Source organism: Xiphophorus couchianus, chromosome 18 (genome assembly GCF_001444195.1).
Source record: "Xiphophorus couchianus chromosome 18, X_couchianus-1.0, whole genome shotgun sequence".
Taxonomy (NCBI): Eukaryota; Metazoa; Chordata; class Actinopteri; order Cyprinodontiformes; family Poeciliidae; genus Xiphophorus; species Xiphophorus couchianus.
The window spans coordinates 27,814,615-27,831,746 of record NC_040245.1 but is presented as its reverse complement, the minus strand read 5'-3'; the positions used below and the strand labels follow the sequence as shown (position 1 = coordinate 27,831,746).

Genomic DNA, 17,132 nt, shown 5'->3' with positions numbered 1-17,132 from the left:
ACTTTATACCTGTTGGGGAAAATATAGACTAGATTTGCTTTGCATTGTCCCCACATGATGGCAATGATATAGTAGGATCCAATTAGATTCTTGATCAATATGGTTCTTGCTATGTTGTTGTATGGTGTTTTTGGTCAATGTGCCCCTTTTTTAACTTTGAGCCCCTGCCCCTCCAAAGGTCTCTGCACGGCCCTGTCCTAATACGACAAAGGTGAAAAATATGAATTGTTTCTCCCAGCTATCAGGATCATGTTACTCCTCGGAGACACCTTCTTTTTGTGGGGACATGGCCCCGCTGCCATTGTTGTCCTTGTCCCGGTGATGTAATGGTGATGTAATCCAGAGCCAATGCAGCAGGTGAAAGAAGATCCAGATGTGTGGGGTTGAGCGCTGGTCTGCCTCTGTTCCTCCACCTCACATCTGCGGTGTTCGTGTTTTAAATCCGCTGTAGCAATGTCAGCTGGAGGGGATTTAAGGCGCACAGGTGCTGGATTTTAACAGAAATCACAAAGATTAATATTTAGTTTGTGCATTTATCCGCCACCAGAGGGCGTAGTTGTCCCTCTTTAAAGTCTGCTCAGATGTATTTAAGTCAAAACCCTGCTTTTTATGTATAATCTCTCACCTTTTTTTGCTACGTTTTCTCACAGGTGAGCGTATATGACCCTGGACGTCGGGTGAATGTGAACCAAAAAAAGTCTAATTAAAGATCCTGGAGAGGAGAGGCAGCGGAGGTACAGGGCGACTCCTCCCGCTTGGAGGAGGAGGAAGAGGCGGAGGAGGAGCTGCGTGTGCACCTAAACAGACGGTGAGGGTAATGCATTGTGTTCAGTGTGTCAGTCCTGCACGCAGCGCAGTCAAGAGAGCGGCCCAGCCGGTCAAAACAAACCCAGCGGAGGGGAGGTATCGTTCCTGCTGCTGCGGCTGTCCTCTATCGGGAAGGAGCGGCGGCGGAGGACGAGTGCTCCGTAGCTTTGACGTGAGCTGCTCTCCGCCTTAAACGGCCCCAAAACAGCTCCCTGCTCCCAGAAGGGAAAAACAAAACAAGAGGGCATCAGCTGTATCATTTTTTTTTTAACCCGAAGGCCCCGAGAGAGGGATAAAAAGCGACCGCGAGCCCCGCAGACATGCCCGGCTTCGACTACAAGTTCCTGGAGAAGCCGAAGAGACGCTTCCAGTGTCCGCTCTGCAGCAAGGCGATGCGGGAGCCCGTCCAAGTGTCCACCTGTGGACACCGGTTCTGTGACACCTGTCTGCAAGAATTCCTCAGGTAGGGTCTCCGTGTGTGTGTATATAGCCTGTGTGTGTGTGTGTAGAAATATATATATATATACAGATATATATATATATATATCCAGTTATCTGCAGGTGATATTGTACCCTGCTTCTGTTTGGCGCGAGCCTGGGTAAATAAAAGCTCGTGAAGGTGTGTCCTGCTCACCTATTTTTATAGTTAGTCTTTTGTGCTTCTGCTGCACAAAGCATCTGGACAACCCGAGGCCTGGTGAGCAAGCAACCGACTGTAATTTCACTCTATTTTTTTTTTTTTTTTGATTGATTTTTGTTTTTCCACATGTGCAAAATAGCTGGAATAAGCTATTTTTCTGAGTTATTGTGCGCTGCTGCAGGCCGGGGTTTTTATTTCTGCCAATATAATCTGTAGGTTGAGGTGATTCTGGAGTTTGCAGCTCTCTTGTTGTGGTGCTGGTGTCCTGCAGAGGGCCCCTGTGTCCTCATCCCTCGCAAAGGATGTCTCAGTTAGTAGTCCCTGTGTCTGAAATTAGACAAGATCTTTTCTCTTCAGGAGGGGGGAGTCAGCGGGGGCCACTCTGAGGGGACCTTTCACTTTGGGGTCATGACTACAAGAGACCTCCTCACCCTCCTAATCTGCTCCACACTGAAGTCTGTTTTAAGACTCCTACAAAGACAGCCTTTGTTTGAACAGTTTTAAGATGGCACCGTCAACAATTATCTCTCTACACTTAAAGGAGACTCGCATTACGCCTAGAACTAGAGCCGTGTAGTTCACGTGTCCCTTTTCACATTAATCCGCTACATCAGTCCATCAGCACGTCTCTGCTATAGATGGAGCACATGTGACTCCTTGTTTGTCTTTATGGAGGTTTTAAAGGCTTATTTTTTCACCCCCTCTCTCCTTGCATGAAGGCTCGGTTCGGTCTCTTTAAAAACTCTTGGAAAAGCACGACTTTGTTGTGGTTAGAGTCAAATCTTCTTTTCCCAGAAACCAAATTTTTGAGTTTGAGTTTTGCGGTTCAGGCTCTGACCTGTAGATACAGATTTTGGCTGACACAAGGACATTTAGGGTTTTTTTTACTCATGAAAAGCAGAAGTTTGCGGTTGTGAGAGAACAGCTGCTCTAAAACAAAACTTGACTTAAATTTTCTTTGTAATTTTCTTCATAAAATTACAAAGAATGATTACAAAGTTTGACAGTTTAAGGTATTTAGCGTTTTGTAGTGTTGTAGTCAAAACCTCTAATTTAATCCGAATCAAAACCAAAGACTCTGAACGTGCGGTCTTAAGATAGCTCTAGAGTATGACACACTATGTTTAATAGCAAGACTAATTCAGCTAGAATTGCTAAAATAGTTGTCACTGCTTTGGATAATTTTGAAAACCTGACCTTATCTTTGACATATGAAAATGTCTTCGCAATTTAACAAGCTCCATAACAAATACAGATAGAAAACTCTAATGAAGTCTTGCTCTCTCTCGCTCTTTTGCAGCCTGAACGAACCACAGGGCATCGAACAACGTTATTAATGTCATTAGCATCCACTCGGATAACAAAGTCTTTATTAAGAGAACACTTGATCGTAGAGTTGTACTTTAAGTGTCTACAAGTTGTTTTTATTGAATGAGTGCTGACGTATGAAAGGAAATTCTAACAAATCGCTATCTCCTGATTCAGTTAATTACTTTAACTTTGAATTCCACTTTAGGAAGCTCTTTCACTTTAAACAAAATGATAAGTTCTGCATAATACATAGGGAGATACCACCAACTGAGTCATGGACCTCACCTGTGCTGACTCATATCTGACTGCCAGTGATCAATTAAAAGGATTAGCCTAGAAAACATAAACCGGATGTTTACAGAACTGATGGATGTTAAATTTGACATTTTATTTGTAATTCTTGTTTTCTTTTTCTATTTTTTAAATACTTTTTACTTTATAATCTACTAATAGGCTAAATACTTGGCAGAGAAGTCTGAATATTTGAGTCTGGAAAATTATTGAGAGAGCATTTTGATGCAAATGATCTGTAGTGTCATTTCAACTTCACTAAAGCTGAATATCGTAATGTTTTCGGTTTTGACTTGGTGCAACATGAAGAAAAAAAGCTCATCAGCAAACAAAACTTTTCTTAAACTCCCCACTGTCTTTTAAGAAAAACAGGAAGATCATGTTTGGTGATAATTCTGAGCAAGTGCGTCTGCCGGTGGAGTGACGCTGTGAATACATTATCCGGTCGTGAGTTCCCAGTCTGCAGTGGTTTTTGAGTCATCAGGAAGCCTCCTCTTGTTTATTAAACAGCAGCATCGTGAAGCAGAAGTGAAAGAACCAGCGAGAGCGAGGGAGGAAGAGTTTTCTTTTGCTTTTTTTTTCCTGATCAATGAGTTTTGCCCGACTCTTTGTCTGCATCATCCTGCTCGCCTCCATGCGCCTCCTCCTCTGGACTACGGTCCATTTTCTCCTCCCACACACCGACTGAAGTTACAGTTTCATAACTTTGCAAAGTTTTAGTATATAGAAGTTGTGCTGCTGTGGGGCGTCGCAACAGAGGATGACACGACCTAAAGAAGCAATGATTTGGTGAGACGTGTGTAACACTTTTTGATTACAATGCAAAACTCTATCTTGGCCTCACTACCGATTAGAACTGTCTTTGAGCAGCAAAATTGGGCAAACTCCTACTACTGCCTAGGGATGCACTAATCAGACCAGCTGTGGTATTCTTGTTAGGGAGCACAACCACTCACAAAAACTGGAAATCCTCAAATACATAAGACCCTGTCTAAAGACACTAATAACTGCGTATTTGAATAGTTCAAACACCAAATATGTTTTAATATGCATTAATACACAAGGTGGAAATCATTCTAGCACTACTGCAGAAGCTAACGTCTACAGTCTGTCTTATCTTCGCTTTTGTCGCTCCAGCCAATTGATGACAAGGAAAATAAATGACGCTCCTGCATTGGTTGCTTTGTAAATGGCAGCCAATAGTGTGCGAAGTAGTATTGTGTCTGTGTAGTTCAGTTTCCCACGATGCATTTAAAGAAGGTAGTCACAGTATAATTGCAAATTTGACATTTTAAACTGTCTTTTGCATCTTAGCACTAGCCTGGTAAAAACCTACATTTTGCTCATACAGAGGGTCCGGACCCTCTGTACGAAGTCCAGACCCTCATACAGATTGAGAAACGATTGTTTCCTAGAGGCATGGAATCTGATGAAGTTTTCAATTTAATCTCATTGCTAATGTTTTGATCATCACTTGTGTAATGATTAGCCAGCTGACAGTGCCAAAAGTTGAGGTGAAGTTTGAGTCATCAGGAAGCCTTATGTTCACCAGGGAACTCAAGCTCAATGGGAGAAATCCCAGTAAAGGGAGATGAGACTCCAGCGGAATTGCGTAGAAAGGCAATGGTCATGCTAGCTTAGCGCTAGCTTAGGACAGTCAGCATCACAATAAAACAATAGTCTCTTTGTGTTTATTGTAGAAAAATAGATACTTACCTGAACTCAGACTTCCTAAAGGTCTCCAACATGTTTCATGACAGACGTCATGTAGATGTCTATTGTATACGTGGATCTACTGGAGTGAGAATTTATGAGGAACAGAAAATCTTGGTGTGTGACAGAACGGAAGATGGCTTGAAAGTCTCTGACCACAGCTGAAAGTCTTTCTTCCACTGTCATTTAGTAGCAATAAACAGGTTGAAAACATCAATAAGAAAATCAGTGATAGTTGCTTTAACATTGTATTTCCTGGTTCACTTCGCCAACGTATTAAAAGCAAATAAACATCAATAACGGCAGCAAACTCGTGGGCGCTGACAGATCCACTCGGCCGCCTTCGTTTTCACCTCTTTAATTAACGAAGTGTGCCGGTCGAGGTCATTGAGCCGGGGAGCGCCCATTGTGAGCGGAGCTCAGGTTTATTGAGACTGACAGACAGTAGTTGGCTAATGCCGTGCCCATTGTGCAAGCACGAGTTGAACCTCTTTCCCACTAACTATTAAAGGTTGTGTCACAACCAGTCCAGGCCTGCCAACCCAGTCAGGAAACTTTCACACGTGCAACTGATTGTGCACTTGTTTTCATAAGCCTTTTTAACATTTCTTCCATGTTACAACCTTACATTTGGGAATTTGCGTTTTTCTTCGGCAGGGCCAAAGAGCTTGTAAAAAAAAAAAAAAAAAGTTGAAATGCCTGCATCCTTGTTGCCATTTCATAATTATACACTACTTTTATGTTGGTCTATCTCAGAAAATCATTAAAAAAAACAACAATCTAAAATTAATGGTTTATATTTGCCAGAATGTGAAAAGGTTAAAGTGCTATATTTGCTTTAGCTCTCATTCAGTTTATTACATGACACAAAGTCCCTGTAGTTTGGAGTACATTCTGAAACTCATATCACTTAAAAATAACGTATTTTCAACTTAGTTCCAGCTTCAAAATGCTAAAGAATAACTTTTTTTTTTTTTTTTTTTTTTAGCTGATGTTTAGCTTGATTGGGTCTCGGGAGGCAGCACGTGAGTGGTTTCTCCGTGTTCGCACGCCTCCGTTAGCATGTAATGCTAATGGACGGCGTTTCCTCCCGGAGCAGAGTGGAGAGGAATGTGCAGCAGCAGCAGTCCTGCAGGCTGCCCCCGCTCCCAGGGAGAGTTGTGGGGTAAGAGCGGGTCTGCCTCCCTGCTTCAAATATGAGTCACATGCTTCAGCGCTCGTCAGGGGCGGGCCTTTGTTTTAGCTCCTCTGCCTTGCTAAATAAAGGACAATCGATGCTTAATAGCCGGGCTTAGCTCCGGGCCATATACGCTGGGTTCGACAGAGACGCGGTGTGACAGCGGTGCCCGTTGTGGGTGCGAAGGTCTGGACGGGGGACGGAATTGGGTCGCTCAGCTACTGCTGACTTTTTGTGCACTGAGACACTAGGAACTTTTCTTATGCCTCAGTCGCCCTCTGACCTGGAATAAGTGGAAGATTCAGTTTCATGTTTTAACTTTGCAGCTGGTCTTACATGCGGTGCAACGTTTGCATCCATCACTCATGCTTCTTCCATGTTCTGGTGTTAGAGGTACGCAGATGGAAAAAAAAAAACTGCTTGTTCTTTCCTTCTTCTGCCTCTATATTTCAGTGTCTGTGTAATAAATGAAATGGGATGAACTGGTTTTGTTTAGATGAGATTTTCTTTTAATTTGTTCAAACTCTCTTAAAAAGCATAAAATGAGCTCCAGGTTGACAGTGCCAGAGTTACAACAGTTCTGATCAGAAGTTTGCATACAGAGTTCAGTTGAATGAATGATGATACAAGAGATGGACATAATCCACTTGAAAACAGCAATTAGGTTAATTCATTTCAATTTTGGATTTTATGTAACCTCCCACTGTGTCAAAATTACAGATAACAGTTTATCTGTTTGTCGATCCATCTTTCTGGCTGTCTGTCTGTTTTCCTGTCATTCTAGCTGTCTTTATCTCTGTCTATGTGCCTTTCTAAATGTCAATATTTCTGTTCTGTCTCTATATATCTTTCTGGATATCTATGTTTTCTGTCTGTCATATCTATGTTCATTTGTTCTTAACTAGATTAAGAACAAATGAACTGCACCTGGAAGCCATTCTTGGATAAGGAAACCAACCCGTTTCTACAAATCCCCCTCAAAAATCGAGTCACAACTTCTCCAGAAGCTGGTTTGCAGCTCTAAGACGCTTGCGGTTCAGGCGCTACTTTCTAAAAGGCGTTCAGCCAGCTATTGGTGGGGGTGTGACTATTTGTTTATGACTGTTAAATCAAAATTAACCACATGAACATCCAACACAAGTCCAAATTTGCTGAATGAAACCTCAAATGAACCAAATAAGGAGACGATAGCTCCTCTTCCTCACACACCAAAGTGCTGTGCGGAAACGTTGTTTGGGCGTTTTCTCGAAGTGCCTGAATGGAGTTTGTGTTTCATCAGCGCCCGGTGTTGTGTAGACGTCTGCCACTTCGAGGCAGCTGGGCTTTTGAATCTCAGTGGGTATCTGTGTCTAAATGGCGGCAGCGCCAAGGAGGGCTGATGAAAGGCAGCCTTCTCATCCCTCCCTGTCCTCACAGAGACGCACAGAGCCTCTGCAGGTGTCCTCGGGCGTCCAAAGTCCAGATCCGGAGAGCTCTGTCCTTCTCTGTCACAGAGAGGCTTTTTGGGCCTCCGTTCTGCACATCGGGACGACAGAGCTGGAAGTGGCCCAGTAAATCTCAGCGCAGTCAATGCAGCGACAGACACATGCAGAGATCAGAGAGGTTTGGGAACAGAGCGGTGCTTGTTTGAGGAAAAGAGGTTTTAAGATAAGTGGGCATCTTTTTCCTTCAAGAAGCCTTAATTTACCTGTAAAGTTAAAGAGGGGAACGCTTCTATAATGTCAGCAGACTGAATGGACTTTGCACTGCAACGTTCCGTTGATGTTTACTTTCTGAACTGCAGCCAAAATAGCATAAAAGTTCACTCAGTTTCAGCTTTAAGGGCTTGATTTGGAGCAACTTATTTGCATTTAATGTCATCATGTTTCACGGCTATCATTTCTTTTTCTATGAAGTTCTTTAATATATAACTTGGAGCCAAAAATAGTCCGTTTGTTTTGAGAGAAAGTCCAGAGAAACAACCGGAAACATCTCCAGATTACAGGGTTTTATGGAGTTTGGGAGTGGATGTTTATTTCAGTTACCCTCGTTTAGTTTGAAAAAAAAACTGAACCTGCAGCATCTTGTTTAAAATGGAGGGTTTTTTTCTTGCCAGTTTTTCTATCTGAACCGTTGTGCTCAATGTGACCTTTTGTTTCCATGCCTCTGCATTTCTCATAAGCAAACTCTTCTCAGCTTTTTCTGGGATAAAAACTGGCTTTTCGCAGAATTAACTCATCTCGACGATGTACCTTAAAAAGTCTGGAATATCTCAAGGTTTTCCAACATAGGTCTTTAATGTAATTTATTTGCGTATCCTGAAACGTTTTCAAACCTCCTCTAAATATTCTTTTTCTGCGTTTTGTAGCTCTAGCTGTCGAATTTGTGTGTTTTAATGCTAGTAGCTTGCGTCGGTTTTGAAGGCCTTCGATGTAAAACTTTGCTAAAGCCTTTCTGGACTCACCGACATATACTCCAGAGACTGGCAGATGTAGACCGGCCAGCTTTGGGATTAGATGATTGTCTCCTGAGAGGAAGCAGAGAGGCTTCAAAGATGCAGCTGCATTGATGAGAGAAAACAAACCCAAATATTTCACACAGCTGCAGAGACGCTCCGAACACAAGAGCGATGGCCAATGCCAGCCCTCTCCTGCCTCGGATGTGAACGAATGAGAGCAACCTCACACAAAATTGACAAAACCTTCATGTCAGACTCAGATTTTGCTCTGTGTGAACCTTGACAGTCCAAAGAACCGTTTTTGCCCTCGGTCCAGACAATAAAAACTCATTTAGAGCCACAAATGTTGCGTTACTTTTCGGGGTGGAAAAAAAAGACGGCCTATAATCTTTACTAAATATCTACCATGGGGATTCTGTTGTCATTTTTAAAAGGAGCACCATTTTACTACTAATTTTAGGTTTTAAAATATTAACCTAAGCATTTTCTTTTGCGGGATGTTGATATTTCTGGAAAATTATATATATATATATATATATATATATATATATATATATATATATATATATATATATATATATATAATTTTCCAGAAATTATTATAAAATTTATATAATTTTATAATTATAAAATTATATATATATATAATTTTCCAGAAATATCAACATCTGTTGATATATATAGATGTGTATATATACATCTATATATATATATATATATATCTATAGAGCAAATTTTTCAACCCAATGACAAGAGAAGTCGATCTAAAAAATATTGCTGTTAATTTCCACGACATTCTGTTGTGGAAATTCAGTCTAATTACTGATTGAGAAGCTTCTGTAAGCTGTATTAGTTATTATATCTAAGTTTAAAACCATTAGTTAGTTCTTTGTTATTGCTAGCCAAAGTTATCGAGAGCCATTTTGGATGGTCCGAAGAGCCACTCGCGGCTCTGGAGTCTACATGGAAATACTTGCAGCCTCTGCCGTTTGCTGTAAGTAGGCATAATGAAGGCAGTTAGTGGTTTACAGGAAGAATGTGAGTCAGTCTTTACACCTGGATGACATAGATTTGTTTCACATTACATGCAATGAAAAGCTTACGGAAGAAGACGAGTCAGGCTATTTTTAGTTCGTTTTGTTTAGTTTTTAATCAATTGATACTAAACACATCTGACGGGTTGAGCCAGTTCTCCAGATGTTTTCTGATTTGTCCCCATAAAGTTTACTGTGTTATACAATTAGGAGGCAGTTCAAGGTGTCTTGTTTGTCTTGAGCATATTTATTGGTTAAGTCTTTTGTTTTTAGCTTTGCCTTGTGTAAAATCTCTAAAATTTAATAGTACTTTATTAATACTGAAGGTAAAGAAAACAAAAATTCCCCAGGAGGACATTGTACTTTAAAGCCTAGACTGAAAAGCGTTTTTATTCTGCTTACTGTTTTTTGTAGTTTTCAGCAGATTGATTCATCTCGAACTTAAAGGTATAATTGTGAATTTTTGTAATGGTTAAAAAGATTCCTCCCAATTTCTCATGGCGTATTTTTTTGGCTTAAATCCAAATTAATTGGTCACAGATGTCAAAGTTGGTTTGAGGCCGGCAGCAACCAAAGCATAAACTGGGTACATGTTGGCACTGGTTGCAGAGACTGCCGATTATTTTCTCTGGAAATCCAACTGAGCTGGTGCAGCACCAATGAGCCTCCCTGTGAAACAAGTTGGGAGAACAGAACGTGTTGTTAAAAGATGTAGAACAAGTGTTTCCAGAGCAACCGTTTGATGTAAAAGTAGTTTTTCTGTTTCGGTCCATCACCCGCTTCGGCTAGCCGTTAGCTTGAAGCTTTGGCATCAACTTGCCTGGGTTGCTGCTGGCAGATTTACAAACTGTACCCTGACGACACATATCTAGAGTTGGATTTTGTCACCAACAAATCTGTTCCTGATTTCTGAATTTTAAAAAATTGTAGATAAAGAGATACTAGATTATATGGGTTAGGGTCAACCAGAAATCTGGGAAAACTTTTTTTTATGTGTTTTGGCCTAAAAATGAGCATGTTTAACTAAAAACAATTATTTCTAAAAAAAATAAATATCCAACCACAGTGAAAATGTAAGAAAACTCAGTATTTGTGTCTGCATGTGGACATGGAAAAACAGAGATTTATGGGCAGATATATCCATCTACTTACTTGGACATGATTCCCAATTGACACTGTCTTATGTTTTAACATTGTTTTATTCTAACAAGATATGTAAAATCAGTTAAAACCTATATATCGGTTCACACAAATGAACGTCCTGTCGCCATGTGTAATTAGTAACAGCAAGTTCTGATTGTTTTGAAGCAATCCGATTGGCTGACGTAGGTTTCAGCTTTGCGCTACACTGCCCCCTATGGGTTTGGCATGTTTAAACAATGTGTGCGGGTTCACGTGGCTGAAAACATTTCTGAATCCGATCCCATGTGCGATGTTATTTTTTTAAAACGATATGGCAGACATGTTTATTTTTTATAAAGATCCGGCTACATGTGGACGAGATGTATATTCTTACTCTGGTTTTGGGGTAAAGTCAGACATTTCCTTCTGTTTTTTCCCCACCGAACATTTTCCAGCATGCACCTTTTACTGATATTCTAGTCCCTCTGGTCTCTTTAAATATTAAGTAACCTTCATCAAGGAGTAGAAAAACCTTTGGTTACTTGAAGTGTTTCCTTGCTGGCTGTAGTTTGCTGCCCACGAAGTGAACAGCATCTCCCCAGTAAAAGTAGCAGTCTAGTCTGGACATGTCTCGACTTGCCCTTTTCTATAAAACCTCCTTTTAAAATGAATATTGCTGCCTTTTTGGTTAAAAACAAAGGCGTGAAACATTCCAGCTGTGTGCTGAACCACCTTCCCCTCCACTCAGCGACCATGCTGGGACGAAGCGCCTCGCCTTGGCCCGGCCCCGCCGCTGGACCGCTGCCAGCTGGCCCAGATCTGCCGAGCGGCGTGGCTGGCTGCTTCCACATGCTCGGGTATGCACGCTATGCGAAAAGGCAGCCCAGACAGAGAGGTGTGTTTTGTAGAAGCGCACATGCTCCCTGCCTGTTTCCCACTGCACAGCGTGCGAGTCGAGGCTTGCGTCTCCGGAGCTGTGGTTGTTTTTAGATGTTTCGTAGCATCCGTGGTGCTTTATCTCTGCTTCCCTCTACTCCTGCCTTCAGACCGCGTTTGTGTTGTTTATAGGTCAACGAGCAGAGTCACTGCACATGCATACGGACACACACGTGCTGGAGCTCCCACACAAATTACTTCTGCTTTCTGATTTCAGGATTTAAACGTGTACGTTTCAAGAGGACGTTGCAGTCAGACGACTTTGGGCAAACTCTGTGGGCTTATTAGTTGATTAAGTCAAGTAATTTATAATTGATGGAACAAAAGATTTCTCTAGTTGAAAGTTGAATGTTTCATATCTTTAAAATGAAAAAAGTAACATTGGTTTAATGGTATTTATATCAAGATTTAAAATCAAATTAATATACCTTTATTGTATTTTTTTTGTTTGTTTGTTTTACGACAGCTTAGCAGTTCCTTTTATGGCAATCATAGTTTTAAACAATTATTTAAATAGAAGTGATGGGTGACCCTCCTTTAGTTTCATGGTACCGGTTTTGAAATGTCATTAGTAAAAGTTAAATAATCTTAAAATCAGGCCTTAAAATGTGTTAAAACAATCAGATTTTCAGTGCAAAGTCTTAAATTATGTTTTGTTCAACCTCAAACAAAATTGCTTAGTTATTTCTTAAACCTTTTTATCTGAGATTTTTTTTTTCTTACTTTATTTCCCACCGACTTCTTCATATTTTGTAAACGAAAGCGGTTTTCTTCTTCCATTTCTCCGACTATAGATAGACTTCTGAGAAATGACCCTGATGAAGCAATAGGTACCTTGATCCTTAGCTTCTCAAGAATCCAACTCTTAACGGAGATGCCACCGTTGCTCACGGAGCAGCGGAAGCTTATGTGACGTTTAACCCCCAGCGTTTGTGTCAGGAAGTCATTCTGTGGCTCTGATTCAGCTCCTAGTGTGGCAGGAAGGCACGTGAGGAATGTGTGTCTGACAGCAGGGCAGCTGGGGCAGGAAGCTCCGGGGAAAGCGGGCGGCTTGCTGCCGAGGCACCTGTCCTCAGTGAAAGGCTTCTCTGTGGAGCCGAAACAGGTGTCGGCAGAGACGTTTAGCCCCTCGCTAAAGGCCGACGCTTACTGTGAATCAGCCATTTAACCAACGGGGGCCCTCGTCAATGTTAAGGTCACTGCCCAGTTGCGTGGGTTTTTTTTTCTTTCCTGTTGAATTCAGACAACTGTTTCCTTCCTGCCAAGGTTGCTCAGTCCTGCTCTCTTCAGCTCAATGAGAGCCTCAGTCAGAATAGCTTTAGCGCTCTGAGCCGCCTCCATCCTGACTGAGCGGCAGAGCCCATGAAAGGACGGCACAGGAAGTGCTCCGTCAGGTGCAGCTCCAGATGTCAGGGTAGAGCCACTATATTCCTAATCTATACTGAGAAACGGGAGTCATTTAGTGATAAACTACTGATTATGTTGAATGAATGTGGTAGTTAATTTACTTTAAAATGTTATTTATGGTGCTAGAATAAAAGATGAAGGTGATTTTACGGCTTTTCACACGTTTTTATGAGGATGCCGATAAATCTAGAGGGCAGTGTACACATTTGGCATTTGCTCTAACTCAACACTTGTATTACAGTTACGCTACAAAGTCCTCTTTGGGTGTTTCCTCTTTGAGTAGATTTGGTTGATTGGGGACCACAATTGCAACATTTGTTACATTTTCAGCTGGTGCAATCAAATAAACCATTAGTCAACAATTCATTGTAAGTCAATTAATTCTTTTCATCCCTTCATCAGTCTATTGTTTTCTCTTTTGTGTTTTTATTGTGTTTAGAAAAAAGAATCAGTGCTGGCCAAGAAAACCCCAAAGCAAGCCTAGAGCTGAGGACCCTTAACATTTTTCTTTTTTAAAGAAGTTATTGCGAGTTGTGGCAATGTCAGCAACCCACCAGCAGCACCTTTTGTTTATTTATCTGCCTTGCTGCTTTAAATCACTGTGTTGCTCCTAAAGCAGCCGAAGAGGCTCCTTGTTTATCTGCTAGGATTCAAAGCGAAAGCACTTCCTCCTGACAGTTGCCGTGAGAGATGGGTGACATCTCTGTTTGTTGCTAATTACTCCCATTGCTCTTTGTTTTGTTTTTTTATCATTCAACAACTGAAAAATCTTGTCATCTACCTCATTGTTGCTCCTGGAAACGGGAGGGGGCAGGTTGCAGAATTTCATGCCTCGTGCGAACAATGCAGCTGAGGCGTTCCGAAACAAAGGAGGCGATCTGACGTCAGCCCCCCTCGCCTCGCCGAACAAAGGAGCCGCATCCACGAAGCAGAGAGGTGGACAGCAAAAAGGACAGCCAGGCGCTTGAGCGAGTGCGGCTCTCCGTGCTGTTTTGGTCTCGCGTGACGTGCGTGCGAGTCTTCGCAGACGGTGGCTGATAAGGTTGGCCTGCAGCACGTCTGAGATGTGACTACACCAGCTGATCCATGCCTGTTGTTTTTTTTTGTCATGTAGCCCACCGATGTGTGTAAGCCATCCCCTTTCCCTCCCTGTTTCCATGGACACAAATCTAAATTTGTCCCCTGCACACCTCTCGGGCGTCAATCGAATCACCGACAGAAGCCTTTATGCAAAATTCAAAATAGGACGGATGTTCGGGTTACGTAAGGCCACGCTCTCCCAGGGGATGGAACAGCGGCGATGAGGCAAAGTTCAGACATTGTCAAGAAGGAAAAGGTTTTTTTAAATTATTTTTATTATTATTTTCCCCGAGAGGAACCAGAGTGACTCACAACACATCAGACTCACAGCTGTGCCGCCAGCACTCGCCGCTGCAATAAGGCTGAATCACAGCCTGGCAGATCATACGCTCTGACAGGGGAAAATCCAAATGATAAACCCTGGAAGTCTGCACCTTTGAGCTCATGTGATGCAGTAACAAATGTGCTTATCGGTTTACCAGCATAGAGGCTGAATCGTTGGGTATGTCTTCATAAACACTGTATGGGTTGGACTGGCTGCCCCCTCACTAATTCATCTGGCCAAAGGTGCGCTTCTGGGATTGGACCAGAATAGTTCGCCTGCACAGGAAAGCTGATAACGGCTTATTCACACCTGCTATCTCATATGCGGGTCAGCTGGAAAAGGTGCGGGTTCGCCTTCGTGCAGAGTCGTTTCTGTTTCCCGTTCCACGGAGATACGAACCTGTGTAGAAGGGGAAACAAAGATGACTCGTGGATGATGGCGGAAGCCGGCGATCTTATGTAAGTGGGGATTTCAGAGCGTTTCTGTGCCCCAGAAACATTCAAATGCTCAAAAACGCGCAAACTGACACGCTTGGCTTTTTAAATCACCAGCTGGTTGTGTTCGTTCAGTAGTCGGGTGCCATTGAACAGCTTTGTCATTAAATCTACTCAATTTCACATACTTATACTGCACAAACATTTCAAAGTTAGGACAGACCAGAACCTTGTGTCTCAGGACCTTTCCTTCCAACTTGGGCTAGTGTTAGAAAAATATTTATTTGTGATAATATCTATTGTAATCAACCAGTTTCAAGAAACATTTGTCTTTTCAGTTATGTAATTTCCTTACTGCTCTCCATGGATTTGAGCATCTCTGGCCCTAGATAAATACTCCTGTTAACATTAAAGGATGTTAGAGGGTGTGACACTTGAAATATTATATCCCACTAATTATCTCAAGTAGTCCCTTTTGATTACAATATTGCACACACGATTGCAATCTGATTGTGCAGGTCTGGCACCGACATGCTTCAGGTCTTCTTATGAACATTTGGTATTCACGGGACTGGAAGGATTTTAGTCACTTTGCTCCTTCAACATTTTATACTATTGCTCTGGTGGTATTGTACTGTTCAAAGCAGTGCCATCTGCCATTGGACATTTTGTTTCATACTGGCATCAACTGGCACATTTCTCTCCCACACTATTTTTAATACTTTTTTTTCTTTTTTTTTCTCTGGTGGGATTACTTGCTAAATTCAAGAATTTCGAAATCGTCAGCTTGCCTTAAAATTCTCAAATGATCGTGCTAGGGTCATTCTTGTACCCAAATATTTCTGGTGTGGTAGCGTGACCTGCCTTAAGATGTTTCCTTTCTTGCATGCTCGGTCCACACCCACCCTATAGACACGTTCCATGTTGTTTACGTCTGAAAAATTGGTACATTCGCACAACACCGGAGGGCCTTAAGACGATTCCTTTACTGCCGCAGCGGTGGGACAATTCCGTTAAAATGAAACCCGGAGATGTAGATATTATTAATTTAGTGCAGTGCGCCACAGCAAAGGGAGAAGAAAGCAGAAAAACGTGTTGAAGAACAGCTCAATACCACTCGTATTCTTCTTTTTCTCGCAACGCCACATTAATTAGGATAGCAACTGACTTACAACAGCTCCACTAGTGCTTTACGTTTCAACACCAAAAAAAAAAAAACAGGCAAAGAACAAAACATTCAGCTGGTTACGTTTACAGGCATGAAACACACTGAACTCTGCAGCACATCTACCTTTTAAGGTTGTCAACATCAAGCTAGCATAACTGACCTACTTCCCTCTCCCTCGCTATGTTTCTTTTTATATCAAAACTTTTTTCTGACTTTTGACATGTGATACCCTTGGACCTCGTGATCTAGTTGTAGTGTTGACAATTAATAGCAATTAGCTTCTTTTGCATGTCACATTTAAGGTTTATTGCGTTATTGTTGACAACTTGACAGCGAAAACCAATGGTCATCATCGTCGTTTTCACAGTTTTGTCCTCTCCAGCAGGGAGCTGATGGACGGGACGTTGCGCCCGTGACATCACGTTGCAACGTGTCTACAGATATTTGGTCTCTACATTGATATCATGACATCACACGTTGTTACACAATGGTGGCCGACAGATAGCGAATTAGTCTTTTTAAATTACTTTTTTAAATCAATTTTGGAACGTTTTATATGAATTCTAAATTTTAGTGAAAGAGAATTGTGATTTTTATTTGAATGATTTTTTTTAGGCACACCCCTAATAAGTCATCCTTATAACTGTCTATTTTAAAAGTTCAACAAACAAAGCATTTTTAGAGGGGGGTCTCAAGTATTTGCAGGTTTCAGCTCTTGGCCGGCAGTTTTGGTCCCTGACCTCTCCGGATACCGATCTGTCTTCCTACTCATGCTGACTAACGCAGTTTAAAGACTCTTTAATCCACAGCAGCACCTTCACGTGTCTCATTGACTTGAATAAACCTCCTCCTACTCTTCAGCAAAGTATCATATGTTTGTTCCCTTTTAAACACTCATTCACCACATCATTTTAAGCCATTTACACAAGTAACACACTTGAATATTGCAAAATCTTGCCAAACTCGATGGTTTGCAGGTCACAATGTCATTTTATTGGAAAGACGAGCTAGAATAATTATTTGCAACTCCGAATATTTAAAAGCCAATAAATCTTTGACTTGCGGATTTTCTTTCTTCGTTTTTTTTCCCACCTGCGTTTGGTAAATAAAAATAAAGCAGTTGATTTGTTGTGTGTGAAAAGTATTATCAGCTCTGTAAGTGCTCCCTGGAGACAGGCGGATGTAGCAACAACAGCTCTACTCAAGCATTTAACACGACACGTTATGGTGGTCTGCTGTTTTTGTTGGTT

The 17,132-nt window shown here is 41.7% G+C and overlaps 1 protein-coding gene across 2 annotated transcripts in view; it reads left to right on the top strand.

Annotated features, from left to right (window-relative positions):
• The first annotated feature begins 177 nt into the window (after positions 1 to 177).
• traf4a (tnf receptor-associated factor 4a) overlaps positions 178 to 17,132 on the top strand; it is a 44,385-nt gene continuing 27,430 nt past the window's right edge. The window contains exons 1-2 of one of the 2 annotated variants that reach the window (XM_028045463.1): positions 178 to 484; positions 651 to 1,270. In XM_028045463.1, the coding sequence (XP_027901264.1) occupies positions 1,128 to 1,270 (143 nt within the window). In that variant the 5' untranslated portion in view covers positions 178 to 484; positions 651 to 1,127. Of the gene's footprint in view, positions 1,271 to 17,132 lie in introns of both variants that reach the window. The other variant, XM_028045464.1, reaches the window with a different exon arrangement.